Source organism: Anopheles ziemanni, chromosome 2, assembly GCF_943734765.1.
Source record: "Anopheles ziemanni chromosome 2, idAnoZiCoDA_A2_x.2, whole genome shotgun sequence".
NCBI classification, from domain to species: domain Eukaryota; kingdom Metazoa; phylum Arthropoda; class Insecta; order Diptera; family Culicidae; genus Anopheles; species Anopheles ziemanni.
The window spans coordinates 82,553,040-82,570,682 of NC_080705.1; the positions used below are offsets into that span (position 1 = coordinate 82,553,040).

At 45.3% G+C, this 17,643-nt stretch overlaps 1 protein-coding gene across 1 annotated transcript; it reads left to right on the top strand.

Moving 5' to 3' along the window:
* Positions 1 to 15,942: 15,942 nt before the first annotated feature.
* LOC131294552 (uncharacterized) lies at positions 15,943 to 16,741 on the top strand. The gene is made up of 2 exons (XM_058322596.1): positions 15,943 to 16,029; positions 16,175 to 16,741. The coding sequence occupies exons 1-2, from the start codon at positions 15,943 to 15,945 to the stop codon at positions 16,739 to 16,741; spliced, it is 654 nt and encodes a 217-aa protein (XP_058178579.1).
* Positions 16,742 to 17,643: the final 902 nt, after the last annotated feature.

The following is a 17,643-nucleotide window of genomic DNA, read 5'->3' on the forward strand; positions in this document are numbered from 1 at the left end:
TTCATAGCCTATAATAAAAAAATTATAAATCATTGCTTGCACACATCGGGTCAAACCGATATTTTTTTTTGTAGATGTAACTTTAACTTCAAGCAATTTTTATACCACCAAAATGTTCAGTCATTTTTAAGACATTAAATCTAAAATCGTGTTGCGGTCAACATGACCGCTATTTGGGTTTTAGTGTTAAAGAAAACGTGAGACAAGTTTACCGTGAGCGGTGTTTAGATCATAGTTTAAAAATTTATACACATTTAAAAAAAAATGACAATTTTACTATGTTAAGTTTACTTACGATACTCCAATTTGATTGCATGATATATTGTTTATTGATTTGCTAATATTTTTCATTTGTTTTATTTTTAAACTAGGTTTACATCATTCAAAAACAAATTTAAAAATTACTCACATTTTGCTTTATTCATAAAACATGTAACCATATTATTTCAATTCAATCTCAATAAAGTTCGTATGGAATTGGAAAAAGATATAAACAAATTATGAGTCCATCCAGAGAACAGCATTGTGGAAAATAGTTGCTATCACCTCGGAAGGGTTAGCAAGTAGTGTTCCCCCCTTGCAAACCAACCCGATCCAATATCTCCCGATAGCAGATGCGAACGATGGAGATGTGATGCCAATGATTGCACGGGAATCTGTCTCGGGGCCACTGGAATGGAACGGATTTTAATAAACTTGTCAAGAAAATGCACAGATAACTTTGCGCCCAAGTGGCGTTTTAAAATAAACTCCTGGCCGGAAATCGAATGTCACCGCCGGACGTGCCACGCCATCGTCCCGTCGCCCAGGTCAATGTCCTTCGCCAAAGGGGTTGGTCGGGAGGGTTTCTTACACACTCACCCGTGCCACTCCCTCTCTCGCTTTCTCTCGTTCTCGTTTGCGAAGGTCTCGGTCGCACCGTCTTACTTCCACCCGGTCCACTCATTTACATTCATCTCGTGGCAAAAGTCTATGAATTCTTCGGTGAAATTAGGCAAAATGTCATTCGAGGCAAGCTCCGGGCGCATTAACATTCTCCAGTGGGCCCGGGGTTTCGCATTTTGGCGTCGAGCCCGATGACTTGTCCGACTTCAGCTCCGGTTACTTACACTCCGGCAGCTGTGATTGTCATTTATCCTGCCGTTTGCCGTCACCACAAGCCCCATACCACTATGGCACTCCTAGCCTTCGCCTGGACGGACGGCCCAACGAGTTTCCCGGCACTAACGAGTGGAGACAGTTTCGGTCTCGGCTTCTCGAGCAAAACCAAAAATAGTATTATTACGTAATTAAGAAAATACTTTCCTCATTAGACGAGACGCAGATGTTACAGGCCACTCGAGACAATCTTTCTCGCATTGTTTTGCTGGTGGAAGAGGCGACAGTCATCATTAAAAGGCCCCCAGGGGGCAGGGGCACCGGGAAAGAGCTGCTTCCGGAGTGGCGACGACCGGATGGAAAACGACCGAAACATTTAACGGTTTTTTAGCGCTACGGTGCGAGCCGTGGTTTTCCAATGTCGCCGGAACTCGGCATCTTGGTGGGGTGCAGGAGAAACTGTCGGTGGAGGCTGCCGACCCGGCTGCACCAAGACATGGCCAAATTAGTCCCATACTTATCTGTTCAACATACCACTCGGGGGCTTAGCTGGTGCACCAATTAGTTTCACCTCACCATCGCTGGTTTGGTAACGTAACTGATTCCGCAAAGCTTTAACAATAAAGAAAACTGGAAAACTGAGTCCCCTCAGGCACGTAAATTGCATGCATTTACAAGCAATTTTTCGGGAAGTATTGAAGGAAAATGTAGCAAACGGTTTATGGTAAAATAAATTAAAGAGACAGTCAAAAGATAAAAATTATAGTGATGCGTTTATCATATATATTTTTCAATAAAATGTTATACAACTAAGCCTTTTTTCTGATGTACCGTTGTTTTCCTTTATGAATTATTTTGTTTCTCTTTAGAACATTTATAAGAGAAACAAAATTAATAGCTTTAGGGTAAGTGCACCCATAGTGAAGCTAATACCAATAGTCGTTTTAGTGGAATAAAATCCTAGTTCTACGCCGATATATATACAATGGAGTTATTTGTTCTTCCATGAAATGTTCTTTGATCTTCTGCGGAGTGTTCAAAAGATGAACCATCCCAATCCGTAATAACCGTTATTAGCAATGACACCCGGCAATAAGCGCAACGATCGTACGCCGTTGACGTGGACCGACGAAACAAAAGCTGCATTTGCAAAATGCAAAACTCAGCTCGCCGAAGCAACCCTACTGGCTCACCCCGTTAAAACAGGTGAATTGTCCCTCTGGGTTGACGCTTCAGATATTGCCGCAGGCGCGGTCCTTCACCAAATTGTCGATGATAAGGTTCAGCCGCTTGGATTTTTTTCGAAGAAGTTTAACCCCGCTCAACTACGCTACAGTACATACGATCGTGAACTCACTGCTATATTCCTCGCAGTGCGGCACTTCAAGTTTATGTTAGAAGGACGGAGTTGCCACATATACACAGACCATAAACCGATCATCTACGCTTTCCAGCAGAAGCTTGATAAAGCATCCAACAGACAAGTTCGCCAATTGGACTTCATCGGGCAGTTAACGACAGACATCAGGCACATAGTGGGCAAGGACAACATCGTAGCAGACCTACTCTCTCGCATCGAAAGCATCCAAACTGTGCCAGTGCTTGATTTCGACGCGCTAGCTGAGGACGGCGAACTACAGGATATTCAGCAGGGTAAAATTAAATCTTCATTGATTCTAAAATATTTTTCGGTTCCAGGCGGAAGGCATCAACTGCTTTGTGATTGTTCGAGTAACAGCATTCGTCCTTTCGTTACAAAGCGGTTTCGCAACGCAGCTTTCCAGGCAACGCATCATCTATCCCACCCTGGCACTCGTGCAACAGCCAAATTAATGACTGAGAGATTTGTTTGGCCGAACATTCGAAAGGACAGCATCGCCTTCGCCAGAAACTGCCTCCAATGCCAACGCTCGAAAGTGACTCGACATACGCAGTCGCCAATAGCGCGGTACCTAGCACCGGACAGCCGATTTTCGCACATTAATATCGACATCGTGGGACCCTTCCCTACGAGTAAAGGAAACCGTTACTGTCTTACAGTCATCGATAGGTTCACTCGGAGGCCGGAAGCATTCCCCATGCCGGACATGACCGCGTCTTCAATCGCCGAAGCTCTAGTCTCCGGATGGATATCCCGATTCGGTGTTCCCGCCTTCATATCGTCTGATCAAGGACGACAATTCAAATCATCGTTTGATCGGATCCAAACACCTGAGCACGACTGCCTACCACCCCCAGTGTAATGGAATCATCGAACGATGGCATAGGACCCTTAAGTCGTCGATCCTTTGCCACGATCCCAACTACTGGAGTCAACATCTACCGGTAATTTTACTTGGGTTACGGACAACCTACAAAGAGGACATCAAAACTTCGCCTGCCGAAGGCACGACTCTCAAGATACCGTCCGAATTTTTTTTTTTGACAACCTGCAGAGACCTAACGAAACAGAATTCGTCGCTAAACTCCGATCGACTATGCGTGATCTTCGCCCCCAAGAGACTGCCAGGCACGGGAAGCGAAACATTTTCATGCACCAGGACCTGCGAACATGTAAGAGCGTCTTCGTTCGCAACGATTCAATAAGACCATCGTTATCGTCTCCGTATGAAGGACCATTCGAGATTCTTAATCGAACGGAAAAGTTTTTCAAATTGAGCATACGGGGACGTGAAGTCAACATTTCGATCGACCGTTTGAAACCCGCGTACATATGCAGTGAACAGCCAACGTCAACAGAACCAGCAGCCACAACTCCTGCCGAGATTCCACCGACTAGAGTAACTCGCTCTGGCAGACGAGTTATTATCCCTTCCAGATACCAATAGAGGGATCCTAGTCTAGGAGAGGAGTATTGTGGCAGCCTTACAATTGCGCACAGCACTGTATATTTTATAAAAATGTGCGTTACCTCAAATCGAGACACTATTGAATTTTAGCTTTGAAGATGTAGTAGTGTGCTTAGTGTAATTTAGTAAGTAGGAATAAAATTCGATTCTTCCGATCTCAGACTTCATCGCGAACGGTTTGATTAATTTGTTGAGAAAAGAACACGCTAAATATAGAAGCTCCAAAATTCAAATTTTTAAACAGGTTGTCCCAATATGCCTCATTCCTTAAGAAGCTATATCGAATATCATGATTTCCTTTAGGCTATAAATCACTACCAAATCATTAAAACCATATGATTTCGCTACTTATATACCTCAATTTAATTGATTTATACGAACTTAGTGCATTTTAGCATAATTTTATTCTATTTTCATAGTTTTTACCATAGTACCCAAAGTCAATTAACAGACAGGTCGCAGCATACCATGTAACGAGCCGAAAACCGTGGGAAAATTTTTGACAGTTGGTTAAAATTTTGTTTATTTCTCACGAACGGCGAAGAAAGTGGGGTAAAACTGTAAATTTGGTATGTTTCATCAACAGAACAAAGAGTTGAGGCGTTCGAAATATGTTCTTGAGGAAGGCTCCGTATAAAGCAGACCAACACACTTAATTTCGGCAATCACGGAGGGCAAAAGGATCTATATCCCATGATTTCACACAGAAGAGCAGTTTCTACCCGCAAAACCATGGATACTGTGATCTAGAATTACCAATTACCTATTTCGCGAAGATTTTGGCGAAGATCTCCCACAAGTATCCTGGAAATTTTGTAAACATTTTTTTACCAACTGTCACAACAATGGCGGAGCAAAACACAGCTTTGACCCGACCTGTCTGTTGATTGTCTTTGATAGTACCACTATAGGCACAAAATCGGCCCATGAGCGCCGGGGCTCACCACCTCGACGGCGTGGGCTCGAATCCCAACCGAGACCGGACCCTCCCCTGTACGAGAGGACTGACTATCCACGTACACATAGGGTAAAAAGTCTCGTAAGCCCTTTACAGGGCAGGCATGACCAACAAGGTCGTTACGCCAAGAAGAAGACTATAGGCACAAAAACCTAAGATGTTTTTATAGTAGCCATAGATTTTTCACAAGTAACACACAGAAGAAAGGAACGTGTATATTTTTGTTTTATTCCGTTTTTGATCAATACAATCAGGTAAATTTAGTGATTTTATTCAGTTTCTACAAAATAAACAAAGTGGAACTGGAGAGAATCGAAAAAGCAAGACTTTTTTTTTTTTTAATGTGGCACGACATCCCCTAGTGGGACAAGGCCTCTCTCCGAAGAGAGTTTGTGTGACCGAAAGACGGTATATTATAGATCGGTGGTCAGCCGTTCGTAATACCGGAGGGTGCCAGACTCGAGATTCGATCCCACATCTGTGGTGTGGTGTTTCCTCGCGCTACCGCTGCTCCATGGGCACCCCCCAAAAGCAAGACTTAGACGGCGTAAACAGGAGGAGGCTCAGCAGAAGAAGCAGAGGAAAGAAAAGAGAAAGCGGGCGAAAGATACACTATGAAGCATATACTATAGTTTTAGCTGTAATATTCAAACCATTTTTTATGAATTATAATTGGACATATTTCTCTAAAACAATACAGTCTTTTCAATGACAACGCATTGGTCAAGGAGTATTTTTACCGTTTTGCTTGAAATATGCTTCAAAAATATGTCATAGTCAAAATATATTCAAGTTCGTACTACCACCACTATAGGAACACGATACCACAACTTCTTTACAACATACCACCATTATAGGAGCAACCGACTAGGAAGAAAAATACGCTTTTGTTCGTGTATTTTGTATGGGCTACGGTGAAAATAGTTGTTTTTCAGAAGAAAAGTCATGTTTCGATCATAATTGTTTCAAATATGTAGAATATTGTGTACTTAACACTCATAAATTACACCTAATTGGTATTTACAGTACTAAGTGCACTACTATTGGTACAGTTACCCTATATAGAAATGTAAAATTCACTTAAAGTTATGGTAAAATTAAAATCTATTAAATACGCTTTTTGTGTTCTTTTTTCATAGCGATAGCCCTCAGATTACCATTTCCAATCCTCGACTCTAGTGCTCGTTGCAAATCGTTCAGGCGGATCTAATTGTCAAATGTTTCACCGGGTAATTTCTCATTCGCCGCTCTAAAACATCCTTAGGGGGCTTTTGATGGAAGCACCGAAAGGGACTCGCGATGATAAATTCTTGCCGCACAAGCAGGCGTGATTGGGGCTAAGTATGTTTAGTATCCAAAACCGCCCCCCCCCCCCCCCCCCGCGGGAGGAAACGGGTGTCCCCTACCGGGTGAAGGCAATCACCAAATGCCGCCATTAAAGTAACGCCCGGTCGTTGATCGGATCGTGGCGCTAGTGTAAGGGCCTGTTCCGAGACGACCCGTGAAGTTGATGGTAGCTAGATGTTGCGCCGTTTTTTTCTACGCTTCCCTTGCAAAACATAATATCTCACCAGATGCTGCCGGTTGTTTTCGTTGGAGTGTGCTTTGCCTGGGGAGGAGGGAAGACATACGCCGTGGCCGCACGGCATTCGTGAGCGTTGGTTGTTTCTTTGGTCGGTCGGTCCGTTTCATGTTGGACGCTGGCCACCGGTGAGGAGATAATGGAAGATTCTCAATCTTCCCCGGACAAACACAACAAACGGGGCAAATCTTTCGCCGTCCCAAAATTGTGCCAGCCTGGTGAAAACTCCGATGCAAACGGTACGGTAAGGGGGTTTACAAAAAGGAAAAATAATTTCTTTAACTGGAAGTACAAGTAAGAGAAAAAAAACAAGGCCCTCCACATATCCAACCAATGTCAAGATAACTCAGCAGAGAAAAAAAATTGAGAAAATCGAGAAAGAAAAGCTGCACGAAAACGAACGCTGAAATGGTCAGAACGGACCCATAGAATTGCGCCGCACCATTATATGCTGGATGGTTTATTTCTTTTTGAGCTGGCACGAACCACAACCACAAGCACTTGCCAGTACGAGCCGGAGAAAGAAAAAGAAAACAGCCGTCTGATTTGATTAGAGAATTTACTAACCTCAGATGTCATTATTGTGGACTGCTGGCACGGAGTAGTAGCTTATCAGGAGTTGGTTCTATCGCTTACTCGACTTATTTATTTCTTCGTCTTGCAGGTCCTTAACGTCCGCAAACGGGCTGAAGCTTGTCTGATTACTGATTTTTATTTGGAAAGTAAAGCTGGTGGGTTAACTTTCTAATTTTAAGCGAAACACCTGCACGCACCTTTTTACAAACGTGCTGGGTCTAATTCGGGAAACGAGTTTTATTCGTTCTTGAAGCTGAGATTTTGTTTTATCATTCAAAATCTGGTAAATTAAAATGAAGATAAAGTTTAAGATGAATTAAATCTACTCGTGACCTAAATCGAAAATTCATTAAAAATCTCTCTTTCTCATTCAAATAATTTTCAGCCTGTGGAAGTAAACTCTTTCGACGTTTCGTCGTTCGGTTAATCCATTGTGAACGAACCGAATGGCGAAAAAGTGTTAAAAGCATTCGACGGTGTTTGTTTAGCTTGGCTCCGCAAAGAAGGCGGTGGTGCTTTTCCTGTTCTTTCCCCCTTTCGCGACGATAACTGTGCTTTCCACGAAACCTTTCATGTGTTTACCTTGACGAGGACGTGTCGGTGAAAGATTGCGGTTAACGCTGGCGAATGATAGGAGCTTTCAAACAAAAGGCATCTTTTCCCTCGCCCCATCAACACGAGTCGAGTAAAGCTTCTGGGCTCCGATCATCCTTAATTTCCCCCAAACTCCCCAAACCGGTCCTTAAGCGCCAAGGTGCTGGCTGTGGAGGCGACCAATGTTTTTCCTTCCCCCGCGACACCCGTGTGTACGAATGCCGGGCGATGCATACGATTCAACACCACGAGCTTCAATTAATTTTGAAAATGAAATATGCCAGCGGTAATGGGAAGTAATTTATATCTTTGATTGGATTATTTATGTTTAGGCGTGCGGTTGAGCCACCGGGGTGGCTCGGCACTAGGCGGGGGTGGTGGTGGTGGCTGGATGTTTTCGGGATCCCGGCCTGCCAGCAGCCAGAGGAGGGAACCATTTCGGATGTCTTGGTTTTGTTATCTGGGAAATTATCTCATTTTTCTTGAGCGTCGGCTCGGTGTTTCTCGGTGTGTTTACTTTTTTCTTCGTCCCGGTTGGTTGTTGGTGTTTTTCCTCTTCCAGATGTTGTTGTTGCCGATGCCGATGGAGCCGCCCAGTCGCTGGTGGCAGATCTGGAAGCTGAGCCATAGCCTCGGAGCCTTACCCCGGGGAAAGTGCGTGAAAAGTAGCCAATCTATTATTATTTTTTCTTCCACTTTTTCGCTGGTTTTCTTCCGCCCTTCTTCCCCATTTCGTGCGTGGTAATCATCGGCCGGATTACGGGGCACCACCTCCAACATCTCCCGAGCCTCACCGCCCCTACGAAAGGGGATTTGTCATCGACAGCGAGCCGTGTGGCACGGTGGAAGGCTAATGACAGGTTGCTATCGTCGGCATCCATCTCCACTCGCCCTTAAACGGTTCCGAGGGAAATACGGGACGCTTCAAAGCGGCAGCGGCGGCGAGCACTTTGCAACACTTTGCCAACGTGCGTTTGATGAGTTTCGGCATTAATAATTTACTTTATCACCTTCAGCCAGTCGTTCCTCCTAATCCTCCAGTCGCACCGAGCTAACCACTAATATGATGTGTTTAATTGGTCGCCGTAGACGTCGTTGGTTTGGTCGGTTGATTTGTGGTCACCACTTAGCAGTATTAATAAGCACGGTTTATAACGCTTTTTACAGCGTCGGAACGGTCGGTGCGACGGCAGGGGTAGTACTTCTGGTGAGGCCCCCGTAGGTTCAACTGATCTCGTGCTCACTTCCCATTCCCACTCTCCACCTTCCGGTATGGATTTAACGATATTTGCAATGCGTAAATTTCCACGTTATGATTTCAGGTGGGTATTTTTTGGGGAAAATGCGTGCCATTTATCCTAACCACATCGTTACGGAGGGGATTGTTTACCGGCATCAAGCTGCTGAATGTTTTATAGTGCACTTGGGTACTGTTGGCATCAACGCGAGGCAAAGGCAGGAATAGCTCTTAAAGTTGTTTACAGATACAATCATTTCTGATGCTTGATGGCGATTTAAAAATGTTTAATAGTTCATAGTTTCATCGCTGATCCTGTGTAGACTTTCAAAAAAGTATCTGCCGTTAAACACCGAAAACTTTTAAAGCCAGCTTTAGTTTCCATCAAACATCCTCACAATCACAAAAATCAGGTTTATGAGCCTTACGGGGGGGGGAAAAATGTATTAAGTACACAATAACACCGCTCCACGCTTCACACAGCAAATTACCGATCGTAAACGGTGACGGAATAAAATTAGCAAGTTTTTTCCCCTCCTCATTTTCCCCCCTTCCCTCCCCGGCCATCCGTCCGAGGTGCGCAAGTTGAAAAGTTTTCGTACTTATCACGCCATGATTGGTAAGGAAATAATTATGCGTATCAAAGTTACGGTGGTAAGTAAAGTTATGCATTAACGCAGAACCGCGTACCGAATGTCTTATCTTTTTTTTTTTTTTGGGGAGCGATTTTCCTACGTCCCTGCGTTTCCAGTATGGCGGACCGGAAAATTCACCTTACCGATCTGTCATTCCCGGATTGACGGAGCAATACTTAGCCACGACTGGGATGATGTGTTTGCATATTTTTGTTTTTTTGTTTTCCTTCCAGCGTGACACGGAAAGTAAATCCATCTAACTGGAGCGGGGGGGGGTGCAGAAAATGAGTCCACCATGGAGGTTTGGGGCGGAAAAATGAGTGAACATCTGTGAGTGAGCTCATCGGGGGGAGGGAGAATTGCCGGAAGTCCGGCGCTCAATGATGGATCCTGAAGGGGATTTTCCCCACGCGAACTCATTTTCTCATAACGGACCGTGAGTGGCTTCGGTCACTCACTGACGATGATGGTGATGATGAAGTTCCACTTTCACCTCCCCAAAAAAGCTCCCCCGTTACAAGGGCTCTCTCGGAAGTGTAACGGCTAACCCCCTCCCACTTTTTGGCAAACACTCACTTTCGGTGAGTCCACCAGCACCGGTCCGGACCACCCGGGGAAAGTGCGCATGATCACCGCCGGCAGCAGAGACAGCAACGCGTACATCAGTCGCAGCTGCCAGCGAGGAGGCCTCGGCTTCCTGGTTGGGTTGCACCGTTTTAGTGGACCAGCAGTTCGATTCTGGAAAATATCTTCCAACTGGTGTGTGCAGGATACTGTCGTTGAATTATTGCCATCCAATCGATAGCGGCCAGGAGGAAAAGTGTGATATTCGTTAGCATCGCATTTGGGCGATTTTTATCCGAATGAATTCATACCCACTTCACCAGCGTGTGGAAGAGAACTGTGGCGAGTAAAGGAGGATTAGCTTACAATAAAATAATGTTTTAGAAAACCAACACCTGTGTGAAAGATGTTTCCTACAGCGGGAAAGTATTGCACCGTTTCCGTCGTAGCGGACGTCTGAGAAATGAGCTTTTCATCCGCCCAGTGGGAGTGTCTTTCTCGTGGGTTTTCCTCCCAGCACCGTGGCACATGGGCTGGCGTTTCGAGACGTTCTAGAAACGGTTTAACAGGCCGGCCTACGGTAGAGTGTGTAATGTTGATCGATTTACGAGTGACTTTCGCCAACGTGTCCAACCCCCCCTCCCCCGCCAGTAGTTTTCGAGGAAATGCTGAGGAGTCGCCGAGCTAACGCAGCTCACCGAAGCTTCATGATGATGAAAAGTGTGTAACATTGTTTCTTGCATTATTCAGACGAGCTGCGAAATTCTAGCCCGCACTTTTAGATACGATCAATTATTAACTCGCTTACCCCTCCCTCCCGTTCGCCCCTCCCCGAACCCGTGGTTTGAATTTTCAAGTCTGAATAAATCATCCCATCAGTTTTCTACCGTGCCGTGCACGCAGCGATTTGCCAATTAGTCACATTCCGATCCGAAAGCCGAACCGCGCGGTGACAATGGTGTCGGCGAGGCGGAGGTCATGGCACCGGGGCACCGGGTGTGTTTGTGTGTGTGTGTGTGTGCGTGTCTGTGCCGGCCCTAGGAATCGATAGGATAAAAGTGCCGTGAGATGGCTTGCATGTGGTCTTGTGGGTTGAAATATTCACAATCCTTAAAGTACGGGGCCCCGGCGTTCTCGTGTGGCCGGAAATTGGTGCCGTGCCGAGGTTTTGTGCCGAGTAACCAAGGCCTTCAATCGGATTTCAGTGAGGGTGTTACATAATTTATGTTTCTTAGCATTACCATCGACATCGACGGGCCGGTTACACATCGACTCGGCGGCCGACCGGTCTCGAAAAACCTGACCAACTGCCGGCAGTACGTCGGTGTGCGTGAGGTGTGCCGGTAAATGTAGCACGGAGCGGTTTGTCCTGCTGCGTTGGGCAGTTCGGGGACTTTTGTGAGAGGGGGGGGGGGGAGGGGACGGAGCGGTTTCCTGTGGGATCGCATTATCGTGAAGGAAGTGGCCAGGGTTCTGGGTTCTTTTTTCCCTCTGTTCTAGGTGGCCTCCGGCTCGGCCAAGTGGTGACATACGCCCCAAAAGCCATTAGTAAAATCTCCAAAGAAACACTCCTTTTCCCTGTTGGGCGATGATTAGGTTTCGGAGCGTTCTTTGTTTCCGATTCCGACCCCCCCCCCCCCCCCCCCTGGTCTCGGTGGTCGTTTCTGAAACGTTACCTGTGGCCTTTTTTTAAGTAGGTTTTTTTTCTCCCTGTTTGCGGTTACGCTTCGAGCGGAGCCGATGATTCGTCGGCCATTTCAGCTGAGAGGAAATGTTTGTGGGCTTGTTGTATTTTTAATGATAAACATCGATATAGAATTTAATTCCTTTTGAAACAACAAGCAGCCGTTGGGCACACAAATGAGTGCGTTTGTAGTCTGTTTTATAAATAAATATAAAAAAAAACATTAAATATGTTTTTCGATTATTTGATGTTCTACGAATAAATGAAATCGTTTATTTAATGATTTAAAAGCTTTTTAACCAAACTTTTCCAACAACAATAAAGTATGGTCATAACTGTAAAAATTCTGTTTAAATTTTTACAAACATAAACTTACATTTTCATTGCGAAATAAATAAAAAACTGTCTTCTGTATTCTGTAAGAACACATATATCCTTATGTTTTTATTTAAGAAAAAAGTTGGACTATATGTTCATGGTCAATTCATCGTAACTTTTTAGAGTGTTTCGAATGCGGCGATAATCAAAATTAACCAACTGATTCATCAATTATCAATAAATAGTGAAAAAATATATTTTTAAAATTATGTAAAATAAAAGAGATGGTTGATGATGTGGTTACTAATGTCACCACTTAATCTATTCATTTTGATATTTTTATTATCAAGTTAAGTATTCCTCATCAAAAAGTAAGTTTGCCAAGAGAATGTAGTGGTCCATTAGAGTTTCGTTCTATTTGGTTCCTGTGGTCCACTCGGAAAAGTTATGCTTAATGCGAAAAATGAGACAGTCAATTCCTGTTATTTCCACTATTGTCTTTTATTCGCCCTAATCCTAGTGGATATTTCTTCGTGGCGCACCTTGGCCGGCCACCATTAGTTGCCGGTCGAGGTTTGCATAAGTTCCGTGCACCGCAAACCGGTTGCTACCCGGGGAGGGTTTTCGCCAAGATTTTACCACATTCGGCCCTGTGCATCCTGGCAGGATCAGCCGTAACGTTAGTACCGTGGCGGATAACGACGGTAATAACCATTATCATTTATTCCATTATGGAAATATTTAAATAGGATTTTATCAAACCCGTGCCTCGCCGAAGGAAGGGTAGGACACCGGGTGGGCGTTGGGATGAGTCCAGCAAAGGTGCAGCAACCACACACGACCGTTGTGTGATTGTTGTGTCCCGAAACCCATTGGCGTTACTAATGCCACACGCCGAGCAGCGAACCGGGTGGAAGACAAACCCGTTCGGCGCTTTCTACCGCAAGCTTGGCCTGATATGAACAACCACAATCCACTTCCAGCTGCACTCGGGTGCAGAGCCGTACTTAAGTGCCGCACTTTTCTTCCTGTACCCAAAGACAACCAGGTTTGGGTTTTCTTTTCCCGCATGCTAGAAGACTTCTTTCGCTATCCACCACCGGCACCGGTAGCATTGTCCTATCTAATCCAGGATAGCATTTACCACCGACGATTGTCAGGATTAGTAAATATCTAATAGTTCCGCTTGGCTGATATTCCCGACAAATGGTGGAGCTTACTGCTTCGCTCGAACGTGTTGATCGAAGGGTTTGGGAAACTCGGGAGACTCGGCAGAAGTAAACCTCCGGCGGAAGAAAAAGAAAACAAGAGCACTGCATGCGAACATGCTCCGTATAATAAGCACTCCTCGCAGCTTCGCGAACTTTTGGTGTGCCTTCGACATTCGGGATGGCAGGTGAACTGTCAACCAACCCGCCTCCCAACCCACCACACATGGACCCCTTCCCCCATGGATAGATGTTTGCTGAATGCACGCTTACATAATGTAAACGCCGGCCAAATTGGGTTGGACTGCGGACATTCTCAAAATGCATATCAGGTTCCGGACTCCGGCAGGGCAAATGATCGTTTAGACGCTAAAGACGTGGAAAACTGCAGGAGGTTTTGCCAGCGAATAGTGTAAGAGGCCAACGGCGCCCAGGGTGGGGAGGGTTGGTGACAGTAAAACGTGATTTTTCCACCATTTTGATGCTATCGTAGAGTGCTGTGGAAAATTTGCACTCCCATTTGATGATTCGGTTCCACGTGAATAAGTTGTAGGTGTATGACTCTACTCTAACGAACTTAAATTTCCCCCGTGGTAAAAAAAAGCTTTGAGGAACCCTGAATTCTCCGTAAGCTGATGCATGTTAGGTACCTTCAGGTTGCTACTCTCAACTGCAGATGCTTTCTAGAGGCCACAAGCAGCTATAATTTGAAGGCTCCGACAACATTCGTCATTCAATTTCAACTTCACTTCCAAAACATGTATAATTTTAATATTTATAAAATCAACCATTTTTAAAACGGAGACGAATTTAACTTGAAGCTCAATTTTCCTCAATATTATTTGTTTGAAAAGTTTTCAATGCCAAAAGCCTTATTTCATGCAAAACCATCAATACACTGTTTTCAGGGCCAATTCGTCGGCTTCAAGCTGCTCTTTGCCAGTAGTAGGCAGTGAATTGCACGCGCAAGGTTTTTGTTTGGCATCGTTAGGAACCAGTTTGGGTTTGTTAAGTTTAACTTTGCCGTTATCGGTAGCAACATTGGCGCGACAACAACGCGACATTTTCTCGTCGCGCCAATGTTGCTACCGATAACGTCAAAATTAAACTTAACCAGCCCAAAGTGCTTCCTAACGAAACCAAACAAAAGTCGTGCGCGTGCAATTGACTGCCTAATACCAACAAAGAGCAGCTTGATGCCGACGAATTGGCCCTGAAAACAGTGTAACTTTTCAAGAGAATCATTTTCTACAAATATAATTTTCTGTGAACCAAATTGACAGCCAAACTGATTTTTTTTAACACCTTGACTACCATCGCTATCATTTTTGAAAGCTATGTAGCTGTCGTTGGTTTTAAAAAAGTTAATATATTGTAATATTTAATATCGAGTTTTGGGAAGCTAAGTTTTTGTTTAGCTTTTAAAACCCGACGGTTTTATCAATCTTGAAGTCAACGTCACTATTGAAATAAAAAATGGGTAAAAAGGACGGAGCCCTCGAAAACCTTGGGCCCCAAACAACTGTTTATTTTGCTTCCCCTATGATATGCCTCAGCTAAAATGTTTTTAACATTCCTTGCAAACCTGGATATTACAGCCTGAAATCTTGCTTTTCGTTTCCGGGATATTGCCCTTAATTGACTCTAAAGCTGACCGCAACATAAATGGAGTTTTAAAGACATCCAGCAAAGAGTGTTTTCGATGTCATCTCTATGGTCAGCAAATGGACAAAAATCCGGGCGTGGAAAGAACCCCGAACTAGTCATCCACCGGCGTGCATTTCTGTGCCTTTTCTCGCTCCAGTACAACGCAAACCGGCCATTTAATGTTGCTGGATCGGTTAGAGGCGATAAAGTAAGATATCGTCTTACAACGTACGGAGATTTCATGGATTCCAGCCCATTAAAAACAAACTGCCTAAAGTAAACAGCGGAATTACGATACGATGTCCGTTCCCGGCGTACGCGTACAGGACTCCACAGGGAGTTCCTGTTAGGTTCCTTCCGTCCGGCCACACTAGGGGACTCCCATTTGTCCCATTGTGCCCTTGTCATAACACATTTTTATTCCCATCCGGCCGTTTTGTGTCCGTGCAGTGGAACGAAAAGGAATGTGGAATGAGAAGATGTGGGTGATGTAAAACGATGAATGATAACTGGCAGCGATATGAGATGCGTGCACCCACCTCATGCGTTTTCCTGCGAATCATTCCCGTCAGAAGCGTTACATGATGTACAGCGCTTGTCGGGATTTTGTCTAGTCCCCAAAAACGCCCGTTTGTCAGTCGGATGAGTCAGCCAAGGTGGAAAAAATGTTCGCGTTGGTGTAATTACACAACAGTCTCTTAAGAGCAGCAAGCGGTCCCGTGCGGGTCGATATCGAAGGAGGCGTGTTACACCTTTTTCTTTTTGTTTGACACACTGCGCTCTTTACATCGCACGGCAACTGCGACCATAAATTACTTGGCAGCTTGGCGGGTTCGTACGCATCGAACGGTGTGGTGTGTATCGGAAGCGAACGCATTCCTTGTTTGTTTCTCGGCGGGTTCTCGATTGTGGTGTGAAGGAGGAAAGCTCTCGGTTCGGTTCGGAAAAGGGAAACACTCGCGTAACACCCCCGGAGGGTTTTGTGCGAAGTCATGCCAGAAGTCGGCGAAGGGCGCGGCACCGTTCGCACGCAGCGGCTGGAAAAGCAGGCGTTTCTCGGCCTGAAGCTCGTCGAAACCGTAAGCGATCGCACCGTGTACCGTCAAATTGACTTGTCATGTTAAGACAATTTGTTCTTTTCCTGTGCTACGTTTGGTTCGCGGCGCTGCTGGTGACCGTGCTCGATGTACTGCGTGCGCTGCTGGACGCCGTGGGGTGGCGAAGATTTGCTGCCTGATTTGCGCCGCCACGCACGTCCGAGGCTTCCTGCACCACCAGGAGCCGTTCCCGCACGAGATGCTGTTCTGCGGTCTGTACGCCAGCTACTTCCTGATCTCGTTCTACGCGTTCCTGTTCCTGTACAAGGGCTGCTGCGCGCTGAGCTACGCGGTCGAGGCGGTGCTCTCCGGCGTCGGCTTCCTGCTGTTCGTGGTGTCCGCGTTCGTGTCGATGTACCACGCCGAGCAGGACATCCATCTTCAGTACCTGTCGGACGAGGAGGAATGGTACCACCAGTTTTTCGCCGACTGCCGGCTGCAGAGTCTCGCCGCAACGATTACGGCGCAAGTGTTCCTGGTCCACTGCTCGCTGGCGCTCGATCTGGCCGGGCTGCTTGATCGATGGTTCGGGCGGTTGGGTTCGCGCACGTCGGTGGTGGGTGAGGGGGTGGCGGGCCCGTTGGACGAGCAGGCCTGCGGAAGGCTCCAAATTAATCCATTCTGGATGCCGGTGTGGAAAGCGGTCTGGGTGCGATTGCCCTGTGAATGTGCGAAAGATGAAGCGGACGAATGAAATTCTACGAGAGGTATTTAAGACACACGAAAGAGTGGTGTTTAAAAGATGCAGTTTTTAAAAAAGATAAAAAGAAGATTTTCATGATTCAGGGTTTAATTCAAATCCACATATCATTAAATTACATATTTCTTAGATGAACAATAATTGATGGACGTTGATGATTCGTACACCCGTACCTATCCAATTCTTAAGAATCTATCCGAACAAATAAATTGAAAGCTTCAAATGAATTCTACCTTAAAATCTACAGGTGAGTTTATTTTTATGTTTTTGATTAGCTCCATGTTTTTAATCCACCAAGTTTTGGTAACGATATCAACGTCTGTTAGTTCACTTCAAAGCATCCACCTTGTTTCTTACTCTGTTCGGAAAATTATGCATGATATCCATCGCCACAGGCAAACTTCCCAGATAAGAGAAGCAAATCGCTAATCGTGTCGGACTTACGAGGTTCGCCACGCTGCGCAACATGTGCACAAACTAGCGGGCCTGAAGAGACACGCTAATTTGGGAAGCTTATAAACAGGTAGTTTTGGCAGCCCGGTACGATATTACGTGTAAAATCTACCCCAAACATGAGCCCCTCCCCGAGGATGAGCCGCACGCTGCGTTTTAATTTTATCTCGTCAACAGCAATCTTCCTCACTGCCAGTTTTGATGAAGCGATTAGGTGGAAAGTTTTTCGCTTTGCATGATAATGGGTGCACCGATTTGTTGCTCCGGTTCCGCCAATTCCGGCTGCGCAGGTGGAGACGGTTTTCTGGAGCCATTTTTTTAAAGGTGCTTTTTAAGTTTTACAATACTTTTGTTGGGTAACGGGAAGTAACTGATTAGGGACGTCCTTCAAGAGAGAAATTTATTCGAGCACACAGAAAATTATTCGTAAAAATGATAGGTTT

What these genes read in the sequence shown, in the direction of transcription:
- LOC131294552 (XM_058322596.1), top strand. Translation starts at nt 15,943, where the DNA reads ATGCCAGAAGTCGGCGAAGGGCGCGGCACCGTTCGCACGCAGCGGCTG. An exon ending in GCCTGAAGCTCGTCGAAACC is followed by an intron (nt 16,030 to 16,174) that starts GTAAGCGATCGC and finishes GGGGTGGCGAAG; the next exon opens with ATTTGCTGCCTGATTTGCGC.